This window comes from Bos grunniens, chromosome 5, assembly GCF_055505025.1.
Source record: "Bos grunniens cultivar Pamir isolate PY7600 chromosome 5, Bosgru_T2T1.0, whole genome shotgun sequence".
In the NCBI taxonomy this organism is placed as follows: domain Eukaryota; kingdom Metazoa; phylum Chordata; class Mammalia; order Artiodactyla; family Bovidae; genus Bos; species Bos grunniens.
The window spans coordinates 8,277,389-8,291,011 of NC_141169.1; the positions used below are offsets into that span (position 1 = coordinate 8,277,389).

Here is a 13,623-nt window from a genome sequence, read left to right on the forward strand (position 1 = left end):
ATGTTCTGCTCAGTAAGTGCTAGGAGGAAATGTCCATTTGTCTGATGGTTATGAGTGGTGCAGTGTCATGAGTGGATGTCATGAGGAGAAAAACCAGAGGAGGGAGAGAGGTGATGGTTTTGAAACATGAGGGAAGCTGTGTAAACAAGCAATGGATTCAGTGGGAAGAATCCAAACACTTAAGATGCCTGCTGGATTGGAAGAAGGAAACTTAAAATGTGATAAAGGTGTTTAAAAAAAAATGATGAGTGAAAATGGAATGTCTGAAAATATAGTGTTCTTAAAGTTTATGTAAAAAATGTTGAAAGTAATTCAAATATCAGTGTTATTAATATTAAGAAATTGGCAGGTAGGTGATTGAAATGCAGTTTGATTGCAATGTGAAAGTTCTCCCTGAGGGAAAGGGCTTGGTGACAGGATACATATAAAGGTATATTTTGGGAAACTTGTACAAGGGCAATATTGTTCTTTCTTTACTCCCTCCAGTAAAAGTCATCTCAACACTTTCTTTTTTTTTTTAATTTAATTTTATTTTATTTTTTAACTTTACAATATTGTATTGGTTTTGCCATATATCAAAATGAATCCGCCACAGGTATACACGTGTTCCCCATCCTGAACCCTCCTCCCTCCTCCCTCCCCATACCGTCCCTCTGGGTCATCCCAGCGCACCAGCCCCAAGCATCCAGTATCATGCATCGAACCTGGACTGGCAACTCGTTTCATATATGATATTATACATTTCAATGCCAATCTCTCAAATCATCCCACCTTCTCCCTCTCCCTCTCCCACAGAGTCCAAAAGACTGCTCTATACGTCAGTGTCTCTTTTGCTGTCTCGTATACAGGGTTAGTGTTACCATCTTTCTAAATTCCATATATATGCGTTAGTATACTGTATTGGTGTTTTTCTTTCTGGCTTACTTCACTCTGTATAATAGGCTCCAGTTTCATCCACCTCATTAGAACTGATTCAAATGTATTCTTTTAGTGGCTGAGTAATACTCCTTTGTGTATATGTACCATAGCTTTCTTATCCATTCATCTGCTGATGGACATCTAGGTTGCTTCCATGTCCTGGCTATTATAAACAGTGCTGCGATGAACACTGGGGTATATGTGTCTCTTTCAATTCTGGTTTCCTCAGTGTGTATGCCCAGCAGTGGGATTGCTGGGTCATAAGGCAGTTCTATTTCCAGTTTTTTAAGGAATCTCCACACTGTTCTCCATAGTGGCTGTACTAGTTTGCATTCCCACCAACAGTGTAAGAGGGTTCCCTTTTCTCCACACCCTCTCCAGCATTTATTGCTTGTAGACTTTTGGATCGCAGCCATTCTGACTGGCATGAAATGGTACCTCATAGTGGTTTTGATTTGCATTTCTCTAATAATGAGTGATGTTGAGCATCTTTTCATGTGTTTGTTAGCCATCTGTATGTCTTCTTTGGAGAAATGTCTATTTAGTTCTTTGGTCCATTTTTTGATTGGGTCATTTATTTTTCTGGAACTGAGTTGTAGGAGTTGCTTGTATATTTTTGAGATTAGTTGTTTGTCAGTTGCTTCATTTGCTATTATTTTCTCCCATTCTGAAACACTTTCTTAAGACTCTTCCTCTCTTACCACCACTTAGAATCATCGGCTTCTCTACTGTGTGACGTGTTAGATATACCACCACATCAGTGGTAACTTTAGTGTGTCTCCAGTTTGTTCTCGTCCTTCACTATTACTTTTTTTCTGCCACTTTTAGTAAAACCCCTTCTTTACCTCTGCCTTTCCTATGACTCTAATGATATTTTTTTCTGTTGTGTTCAATCACTCAGTCGTGTCCGACTCTTTGCAACCCCATGGTCTGAAGCACACCAGGCTTCCCTGTCCTCCACTATCTACAGAGTTTGCTCAAACTCATGTACATTGAGTCATGATGCTATTTAACCATCTCATCCTCTGACACCCTCTTCTCCTTTTGCCTTCAGTCTTTCCCAGCATCAGGGTCTCTTCTAATTAGTTGGCTCCTCACATCAGGTGGCCAAAGTATTGGAACTTTAGCATCAGTCCTTCCAATGAATAGTCAGGATTATTTCCTTTAGGATTGACTGGTTTGATCTCCTTGCAGTCCAAGGGACTCTCAAGAGTCTTCTCCAACACTCTTCTAAAACTCAGTTCTAAAGTATCAATTCTTCGGTGCTCTTCCCTGCCATCCCCTCCTTTGTCTTCTTCTTCTTCCCTCTCCTCCCATACCTTCTGTCTCCTTAATTCATTCATTCCCCTTCCTCTCACCTTTTTTCTTTTTTTTTTAATTCCTTCTTTCTTTTTATTTAAAATTCCTGATCATTGGACATACTCCTGAGCTACATTGAACAAAATGGAGACTATGATTTCTCTCCTCCCTTTTCAGGTTCTCCTTATTTTCAGATTCACCAGCTTGAAAAGGTTACTGGCCTGGACTTTATTGCATGGCCATAAACAAACTGGCTTAATGCCCCCTCTGCCCCCGAATGATATGTTAAGGTTGTATAAGGCCAGCATTTGTCACCCCAGCAGAGCTGTTTATGTGTAGACTTGTTCCTAGATTAGATGCTTAGGACTTTGTTCCAACTCTTGGTGTCACATGTGCGTGGTCTGGTTCCCTGTAGAAAGTGGAGGAATAATTACAAATCAAGTTCTGAATCTTTGTTCATTAGTCTGTTGAAAGACTTGAAAAGATATTGCTTTATGAGAAAAGGCCTCCATCTTATTCCCCTAAATCCAAATGTATACTTGCTACATAATAAGGTTATCTCAGCTACTCTGAGCACACTTTGAAATAGGCGATTATGGAAATAATTAGTTGCAGATTTTTAAATTAAGCTCAGAAACATGGAGCTGGTGACTCTCATTTTGCAACGATTAAGCTCATCAGTTCAGTTCAGTTCAGTCGCTCAGTTGTGTCTGACTCTTTGCGACCCCATGAATCACAGCACGCCAGGCCTCCCTGTCCATCACCAACTCCCGAAGTTCACTCAGACTCACGTCCATAGAATCAGTGAGGCCATCCAGCCATCTCATCCTCTGTCGTCCCCTTCTCCTCCTGCCCCCAATCCCTCCCAGCATCAGAGTCTTTTCCAATGAGTCAGCTCTTCGCATGAGGTAGCCAAAGTACTGGAGTTTCAGACCTAAGAAATATTATTATATTATCACCACTTGAAATTATTATTTTTACCATTATATTTGTTTCTATTTGCATTTTGTTTGTAGAACAAAAAAATATAATTTCAGATGATATAGTTATTTGGAATTTTCTACCTATTATTTTAAGTTTTGATGAAAGGAACTCATATATATATATATACACAATAAATGACATGAATAACAAATTCTTGTGTTACTTTCCTAGGTGAAGACCCTGAAACAAGAAGAATGAGAACAGTTAAAAACATAGCAGATTTGAGGCAGAATTTAGAAGAGACGATGTCTAGTCTTCGTGGGACCCAGATAAGCCACAGGTCTTCTTCAGTTCTGCCTGTTTGGGGGCCAGTAAAGAAAAAATTACAGCAAGCACCTAACTTCTTATAATGATAAAGAAGGGATTTTAGTTTCCCTTTACTCTTTTCTCACTTAAATTTTATGTGACAATCAACTGGTGACTTCTCAACACCTATCCAGTGATGTTTTTTACTCCTAACCATCTCTTCATATAATTTCCCATTCAGAGTGAATTAGCTACTGAACTACCACCATCACTGCTAAATAGATTTTCAGGCCTGCCTTAAATGACAATGGCAGATGTTGTAGTTAAAATGCATCTGAGGAGGGATGTTAGAGAGTCTTTCAAACTAATTGTCGTTAACTTCCAGAAAAGTTCCAGGAAGGCTACAGTGAATTAAATTAACGGTTAGTTGAGAATATGAAACATTGTTTTACCTAAAATGTAATGATGGCCTTTCTTGGAAAGCAAAAAAGTAAAAGGTGTGGTGAATGCCCTTTCCTACATTTTGATACCTACAGAGGTGTTTAGAAATCTCAAAATGAATGTATAATTTGACTTCCATGAAAGTAGACATCGCTCCAAGAAATGACTCTCAACTATAAGCCTTCCCGTGCTCATACACTCTGGGTTCGTGGCCCCAGGTGAGCCAGTGTCTAGTGATTTCTCTATTTTATTTGACAGCACCCTGGAGACAACATTTGACAGCACTGTAACAACGGAAGTGAACGGCAGGACCATACCCAACTTGACAGGTCGACCCACCCCCATGACCTGGAGGTTGGGCCAGGCATGCCCTCGACTTCAAGCTGGAGATGCTCCGTCCCTGGGTGCCGGCTACCCTCGCAGCGGTACTGGGAGATTCATCCACACGGACCCCTCAAGGTTCATGTACACTACGCCTCTCCGTCGAGCTGCTGTCTCTCGACTGGGAAACATGTCACAGATTGACATGAGTGAGAAAGCAAGCAGTGACCTGGACATGTCTGCTGAAGTCGACGTTGGTGGATATATGAGCGATGGTGATATCCTCGGGAAAAGTCTCAGGACTGATGACATCAACAGTGGGTAAGTGGCCCTGGGCCCTGGGCCCCAACAGAATTGTGTAAAGAGCGTGGTCTACCGAGATGCATTAGCTATGGGAAGGGAATTTGTTGTTGTATAGTCGCTAAGTCCTATCTGACTCTTGCAACTCCATGGACTGTAACTCACCAGGCTCCTCTGTCCATGAGATTTCCCAGGCAAGAATACTGAAGTGGGTTGACATTCCCTTCTCCAGGGGATCTTTCTAACCCAGGGACTGAAACTGTGTCTCCTGCATTGCCAGGCACATTCTGTACCACTGATCTACCTGGTAAGTCTCCTGGAAGGGAGTATATAAGGTTAGTTAATAAAGTTGTTAGAAAATGTGAGAAATCTAAGATTATTTGGGGATATTTCAGCCTTCTTTTCTGATCACTCATGAACAGTAAAATATCCAAAATTTCTCTAAAATCTTTTCATTATAATACATTAATTTTTTCTATTGTTAATTCAGAGAAACACATGTGCCATATGTTTTTCAAAGTGATTTTCACATGCTTCTTAAATCACAGATTTTGTTAGTGAAGGACATGGGAAGGAGACAGGAGTTTTGCTGAACTGCTTGATTTTTTTTGGGCTTGTCAAAGCTGCCTGTAACTGCTCTGAGGAACACATATATTCTAGCATTCTTAATTATGCACCTCTGATCTAACTTTTACGTTTGAAAGTTTCCATCTGTTTATTCTCTTTTTTTGTTGACATCTTAGCTTGTTTTCCTTCTGTTTCCTATTACATTCCAAAAAAAAAATATTGTGATATAAAACTCTCAAAAAGTATTTTGGCAATTTGGAATATTTAGTTCAATCTTAGGGTGATCCCCAGTGGCAGAAATAGAATAGTCTATTAAAACTACTTCTATTAATGACTGTAGTTGCCACTTGGAAAACTTATTACCTACTTCACTCTTGTCACGTTCTTTAAGGACGTTGTCATTTAACCAGCCCTCCACTAACAACCCTTATGTGGTGTGTATTTTTAAACCTGTTTTACAGATAAGGAAACTGATCACAGTTGGCCCCAATTGTATTAAAGCTAAGGAAAGACTAAAATGGCATTGGGACTCAGATACATCTGACCTCAAAACCCAGGCTCTGTAATACAAGGAAAAACTTTCCAATTAACTTTATCTATATTTTTCATGTGAGTCTGGGTTTTGACCTATTCTTTGTCCTTATGCTTCTGAGAGGACTAGTCTCAGAAGACATTCTTTATACAAGTAACCTTTCCTGACTTCATTCATGAAAAACTTGTTTGAATGGGGACAAGACCTTAAAAAGTACAAAAGTACTTTTGATCAGATTCATAGCTCTGCTTTGATATCCTGATACCCACCAGTGCACTCCTGGTGGCCACCTTCTTTGAGCTTGTAAGGAGCTAGAATTAGGGAGACAGGTTATTGTTAATTAGGGTGGGAGGTAGTTGAGTTGCCACTGGAGTCATAGTGTCTAAATTAAATCTCTTTCTAACATGTGCTGTCTGCAATCTCCTCGAGAGCTTAATTTATCCAAATTCCTCTCTGTAATAAAGACAAAATTGCAGAATCTTCATTAAATTGTTAGGAATGAAGAAAAACCCACAAATTGTCCGTAGCACAAAGTCTTTCACAATGTAAGTGTTCAGTAAATTATCAGTGTCATCACAATTAGATTTTTATCAGTAAAATTATTAACCTGATGATTAATAACCTAATAATCATAGTGTATGATCTCATATAGGAGATAGTTGAAATTGTGAGAGGTATGAAGAAAGAATCCTGGGAAAATAATAGAGAAGAGAGATCATAAGATGAATTACCTATGTACCTATTAGAAAAATTTGTTGAGTTCTTCCTATGTGTAAAGCAACATTCTAGGAACTGTGTATTTAGTGGTGAACATATGGACACAGTACCAGCCCATGTATTATTCACATGTTAGTTTTTTTTTATATTTTTATGTGTTCATTTATTCAATAAATGAATAGTAATATATGTACATGTATATGTAAGTGTGTGTATATACATTCTTAGATAAGTGGGTTTTGAAGGCATTTTTTAAAAAAACTTGAGTTCTGCTTATAGTAATATATTTTACCAGCATACCCATACTCAGGAGCTGTATTAGGTAACTTCTGTAGCAGAGAAATTTCAAAATCTCAGCAACTTAACACAAAGAAGTTAATTTCTCCTTCACATAAAACCCTTCCTGGCGTTTCTGGTCATCAGTCAGGGAATGTGTATATAAGACACATTCTTTCAGACTAGGATGATAGATAACATGGCTATTACCCAGGCAGATAGCCAGTGTCACCCTGGGGGTTGATTTCAATAGGCAGATGACAGATAGAGAACCAGGGTGTAAGAATGTTTCATATGCACGAGGCCCGGAAGTGGGGGTATGACTTGTACGCACATTTCCTCATGCAGAACTGAGGTGGCCGCATCTGATCGTCAGTGCAGCCAGGGACCACTGTTCAGCTGCGTGCCCAGAAGGAAGAGGAAGCTGCCTGGATAAGAGCTGACTAGTCTCTGCAGAACTCTCTAATGAGAAATTTTAAAAATACCGTTATATCCCTTTTCCTTCTTGCTTGTTTCCTGACTCACTGGAAACCTGTTTCTCACTTCTGTTCTCTGGTTTTGTTCACTATTGGTCTTTCAAAGGAGGTCTTGAACAGTCCCACAGATGAGTCTGTATAAGTACACGTTCGTGGTCTGCGTGTGTTGTGTTGCCCACCCAAGTCACCCATATTCAGTGACTAAAGTAGAAGATGAAGAAAAAAAAAGTAAAAACAACCCAAAGCTTGTTTGGAAGCTCCCTCTGATGATGTCGATGTGCTTGGCCTTATGCACGCTCTGTTTCCCGTGGCGGAGTGCAGACACTGGAATGTGATGCGTGACTGAGTCCTGACCCCGAGAGGAGGGTGATGAGCGTGGCAGAGGCGGGGCCGCTGGTCCCGGTTCAGTGGCGGCTGGGGTTGTGGGGCACCCAGGGTGTGCTGTGCGTCCTCACCGCTCAGCTCTGAGCGTGCTATGCCCCTGTCGAAGTCGGAAGGGTGCGGTCCAGTGTGTCAGCCTGAAACTAAGAGATAGGAAGACATGCTCAGGGGAATGTTAATCTGATACTTTCCTTAAGAAAAAGGGCATAGAAATGTCTGTGCTACAATTCATGAAGAAATACTGAATCACAAAGTTAACTGTCTGTTCCCAATTTTTAGAACTATGTTTTAGTGATTAAATGGACAGAAAAAGGCTCAAAAGGCATAGCAGTGAATGAAGATGTTTCATTTAGGATTTTCTCTTCATATAACTGCAAGGTATGTCATGAAGTAAATGGAAATGGACTTTCTCTTTTTTTTTCATGTACTTCAGGTAGAACTGAGAAAATTAGGTAATGGGCATTCTGAGAATTCAAAATTTCTTGAAGCATGCAAAGGCTTATCTCTTTTTTCTCTTCTCAAAATTACTTTAAACACTTGGGGATGTGAATCTGCCAGTAATTAGGAATTACTCAGAGGAAGGCCTCTTACTTATAATGAATATCTTTGAAAAAGTCTCCAGGTAGGGAAAAAAAAAAAAAGGAGTACTCTAGAAAATTGGAGGGGAAATTGCATATTTTAAATGGGTGGAAACTGGAGTTATCTCTAGGTGTCACAGTGATAAATAGTTAGACCAAGAATATAACCTAAAATTCTACTTTAAATGGCCCAAACACAAAGTAATTTAATTCTGGAGAATGACATTTTTAAAAGGGAGGTGGATACTTTAATCCTGCTTCTCCCCTGCGTGCAGGCATGAATCGTGTCCGACTCTTGGTGACCTCATGGACTGTAGCCCACGAGGCTCCTCTGTCCATGGGGTTTCTCAGGTAAGAACACTGGAGGGGGTTGCCATTTCCTCCTTTGACCCTTCCTCATTTCTCCTGTAGTAAACTTTGTGAGTGACTGAAGCATGCATAACGTTGGAAAAGGTAGGGTTACCTGAATTGGGTTAAAAGGATGTACATGGTAAACTACTTATTCCTAATCATAATGCTTTACTTCATATTCAAGATATGAGAATTATTTTTAGTGAATGTAGAAAGTCTAATGGACAAATAGCTGGTAATGCTAGTCAGCATATACATAGCACTTATTATGTGCGCCAAAGATTTGATGCTTTTGAACCGTGGTGATGGAGAAGACTCTTGAGAGTCCCTTGGACTGCAAGGAGATCCAAGCAGTCCATTCTGAAGGAGATCAGCCCTGGGATTTCTTTGGAAGGAATGATGCTAAAGCTGAAACGCCAGTACTTTGGCCACCTCATGCGAAGAGTTGACTCATTGGAAAAGACTCTGACGCTGGGAAGGATTGGGGGCAGGAGGAGAAGGGGACGACAGAGGATGAGATGGCTGGATGGCATCACCAACTTGATGGACATGAGTCTGAGTGAACTCCAGGAGTTGGTGATGGACAGGGAGGCCTGGTGTGCTGGGATTCATGGGGTTGCAAAGAGTCGGACAGGACTGAGCAACTGAACTGAACTGAATACTCTATGCATTTTACATATATTAACTCATTTTGATGTTGTTTAGTCACCTGATCGTGTCCAACTCCATGATCCCATGGACTGTAGCATGCCAGGCCTCTCTGTCCTTCACCATCTCCCGAAGTTTGCCCAAGTTCATGTGCGTTGCATTGGTGATGCCATCAGCCATCTCATCCTCTGATGCCTTCTTCTCTTTCTGCCCTCAGTCTTTCCCAACATCAGGGGCTTTTCCAATGAGTCAGCTGTTTGCATCAGATGACCAAAATATTGGAGCTTCAACATCAGTCCTTCCAGTGAATATTCAGGGTTGATCTCTCTTAACATTGACTGGTTTGATCTCCTTGCTGTCGAAGGGACTTTCAGGAGTCTTCTCCAGCACCACAGTACAAAGGCATCAATTCTTTGGTGTTCGGCCAGTTCTTCGGCACTCAGCCTTCTTTACAGTCCAGCTGTCACAACCATACATGACTACTGGGAAGACCAGCGTTGACTGTATAGACCTTTGTCAGCAGAGGAATATCTCAGCTTTTCAACACACTGTCTGGGTTTGTTGTAGCTTTCCTGCCCAGAAGCAAACATCTTCTGATTTCATGGGTGCAGTCACCGTCCACAGTGATTTTAGAGCCCAAGAAGAGGAAATCTGTCACTACTTCCACTTTTCCTCTATTTGCCATGAAATGATGGGGCCCATTCTTGCCTGGAGAATCCCAGGGATGGGGGAGACTGGCAGGCTGCCGTCTGTGGGGTTGCACAGAGTCGGACACGACTGAAGTGACTTAGCAGTAGCAGCAATGGGACCCAATGCCGTGAGCTTAGTTTGTTTAATATTTACTTTTAAGCCTGCTCTTTTACTCTGTACCTTCATCCTCATCAAGAGGCTCTTTATTTCCTCTTCATTTTCTGCTGTTAGAGCAGTATCACCTGCATAACTGAGGTTGCTGATGTTTCTCCTGCCTATCTTGATTCCAGCTTTAGCTCATCCAGCCTGGCATTTCTCATGATGTGCTCAGCGTATAGGCTAAACAAACAGGGTGACAGCAGGCAGCCCTGCCGTACTCCTTTCTCGATCTTGAACCAATCAGTTGTTCCATACAGGCTTCTAACTGTTGCTTCTTGACCCGCATACATGTTTCTCATGAGACAGGTAAGATGGTCTGGTATTTCCATCTCTTTAAAAGCTTTCCACAGTTTATTATGATCCACACAGTCAAAGGCTTTGGCATAGTCTGTGAAACAGAGGTAGATGTTTCTCTGGAATTCCCTACCTTTCTCTATGATCTAGCGAATGTTGGCAATTTGATCTCTGTTTCCTTTTCCTTTGACTTCCCTGGTGGCTCAGACAGTAAAGCGTCTGTCTACAATGTGGGAGACCTGAGTCCAATCCCTGGGTCGGGAAGTTTCCTGGAGAAGGAAATGACACCCACTCCAGTACTCTTGCCTAGAAAATCCCATGGACGGAGGAGCCTGGTGTCCATGGGGTCGCAAAGAGTCGGACATGACTGACTCTTCCTTGGATTAAACCCACTTGGACATCTGTAAGTTCTTGGTTCGCATAATGCTGAGGCCTAGCATGCAAGATTTTAAACATGACCTTACTAGCATAGGAGATGAGTGCACTTGTCTGATGGTTAGCACATTCTTTAGTACTGCCCTTCTTGGGAACTGGGATGAGGATTAACCTTTTCCAGTCTTTCCAGTGGCCACTGCTGGGTCTTCCAGATTCGCTGACATATTGAATGCAGCACCTTGATGGCATCATCCTTAAGGGTTTTGAATAGTTCTACTGGAATTCCATCAGATCCACTAGCTTTATTAACAGCAGTGCTTCCTAACTAATTAATTTATATCTCACCATAATGGTAAGATGTAAGCGTATGATTACTGTCTCCATTTTACAGATGAAACATCTGAGGCACGGATAGATTAAGTAGCTTTAGGTAGAACTCAGAAAGTTAACTCACTGGCATTTCAAAAAAATACAAACTTACTTGATGCATGCATTGCTGAATTTGAACTTGAAAACAATTTGCCTCCAGTCTGCACTCTTAATCATCTTGACATACTGACCTTGTTGTCTGCATGTCTCCTTGTCCACATTTCTCTCATAGAAGTTTATTCTTTTACAAACAAACATAAAAGAGCTTCACAGCAATCATTCATTGTTAGTATAGTTTTCCCTAGCTAGCACCTTTGATCAAGGAGATCACCCTTAAAATTATCTGTGCTCACCATCTCTGTTCTAGATGCTAAACTAGAGTTCCTTGGAAGTTAAACATGAACACAAATTTTAGATGCCCTGTGTTTTCATGTCATAAAAAATATCTAATTGTTATATTAAGTTTCTGATATGAAATATTGAGTGTAAAAACAGTTCTAGGAAGATTGGTAGGGACATGGGTTTTGAATCTTTCCAAATCTCCACAAGAAACAGACAAAACAACTAGATAGCTAAGCCATAAAAAATGATCATTGTTTACTTAAAAAAGCTGATACCAGGTATCATCTCAAACCCCAGGTATAAGTAGTGAGGGACAATTAGTCAAGAGCCAAAGAATCAGAATTATACTAGCTTGCCTGTGTGCTCAGTTGAGTCCAACTTTTTGCTGCCCTGGGGACTATAGCCCACCAGGCTTCTCTGTCCATGGAATCTTCCAGGCAAGAACACTGGAGCAGGTTGTCATTTCTTACTGCAGGGGATCTTTCCGACTCAGGGACTGAACCCACATCTTCTGTGTCTCCTGTGCTGGTAGGCAGATTCTTTACCACTGATACCATCATCCACGTACAAAGAAACAGAGGGTAGTAGTGGGACATCTGATCACACTGAGAACAGAATAACCCCAAAAGAGCCAAGCGACGCTGACTAGAATACACACAGGCCCTGTCTGAAGGCAGCAGCTGGAGCTGGGAGGGTTATGACCAGGCAGGGAGAGTCAGGGCTGAAGGTCATTATCTGGAAGGAATGGAGTTTTCTTGTTCCCATGACTTCATTAAACTCTCCAGCCACAACTTCCTTCCCAGACAGGGCCCCACTCTGAGGGGAAACTTCCAGAAGGAGAAGCAAACTGAATGGGATGTGGCAATAAAGTGACAATAGAGAAGGTCCAGATCAAAATGAGGGGTGGGGACAGAGTCCAGAAATCTCAGAAAGCTAATTATCGCATTTTAAAACACTACACAAAAACAATAGAGGCAGTTACTGTGTGAAGTTAGAAAGGTATCTAGATCAAGTTTCTTTTTATTCCAAATAATTGGTTTCACATAAAAATAAGCAAGATAAAAATGTCAAAATAAAAACCCCACATAAACCACAAACATATGCAACATGTGCAACTAATAAAGGATGAATATCGATGAGAAAAGAAAAAACATAGAATCCAATAGAAAAATGGACAAAAGTCATGAACAGACATTTCACAGGCAAAACATAAATGGCCTTTAACAAAGTAAAAATATGATAAACCTGCTTGATAATTTGGAATTTATAAATTAAAGCTAACATGAAAATTCTTAGTCATAAGCAAGTTTACTTTATAAGCAACTTCTTATTCATAAGAAGTTCATTCTGAAAATATTTTCAAAACTCTTGGGCACTGACTAGTAAGGTTTGAATATGTATATGTACCTATTATGACCCAATGATTCCTTTTCTAGATACAGACTTTAGACAAACACTTGCTTGTGAGCACAAGGAATTATGTTTATATAAATGTTCATGGTAGAGTTTTTTGTAACATCAAAAAAACCCTAAAACAGCTCAAAAGTCTGCAGGAGTTAATAAGTAAACCATGTGTGTGTACTCAGTTGTGTCCGACTCTTTGTGACCCCATGGACTGCAACCTGCCGGGTTCCTTTGTCCTTGGAATTTTTCAGGCAATAATACTGGAGTAGGCTGTGATTTCCTACCCCAGGGGATCTTCTCAGCCCAGGGACTGAACCCACATCTCCCGAGTCTCTGGCACTGCAGGTGGATTCTTTAATCACTGCGCTACCTGGGAAGCCCTGTAGTGCTTTTGTAAAGTGAAGCTACACAACTCTAACATGCAAAACACAGTGATATACATCAAGGTAGACGATTTGCAAAAGTTTAATTTTGAATGAAGGAAACAAGTCACAGAAGAATATATATAATATGGTTAAATTTATATAAAGTTCAAATTCATGAGATGCTAAGCAATGTATTTCTAGGAATATATGTCCATGTGGTAAAATCATAAAGACAAATAAAGGAATGCTTAATACAAAATCCAGGACAGTCGATATCTCTGGAAGCGAGGTTTGGAAATGTAGGGTTAGGAAAAGCCTGTATGGTCACTGAAGATTGGAAATATTGTCTTTCTGAATGCAGGTTATGGGTACATGAAAACTGATATTATTTTTTACTTATTATTTAATGTGTACTTTTATACTCTTGCAAAAATATGATATATTTAACTATGATGCTTAACAAATTATGGATTTGCTGTGAAGATAAAGTTGTACATATTTACGTTGATTGAGAAAATGAGATCGAATCACATACAAAAATAAGATTTGAATACTTCTTCCTATTTTAGTGATTTTGAGACATAAAACAC

General features: G+C 40.4%; 1 protein-coding gene across 8 annotated transcripts in view; it reads left to right on the top strand.

Moving 5' to 3' along the window:
- NAV3 (neuron navigator 3) overlaps positions 1 to 13,623 on the top strand; it is a 902,555-nt gene that overhangs the window by 729,435 nt on the left and 159,497 nt on the right. For all 8 annotated transcript variants that reach the window (XR_015163426.1, XM_086398822.1, XM_086398818.1 and 5 more), the window contains 2 exons: positions 3,373 to 3,481; positions 4,147 to 4,530. Coding sequence is in view for 7 of the 8 variants with exons in the window: in XM_086398822.1 (XP_086254948.1) it covers positions 3,373 to 3,481; positions 4,147 to 4,530 (493 nt within the window). In the remaining variant the exon portion in view is untranslated. The remainder of the gene's footprint in view (positions 1 to 3,372; positions 3,482 to 4,146; positions 4,531 to 13,623) is intronic.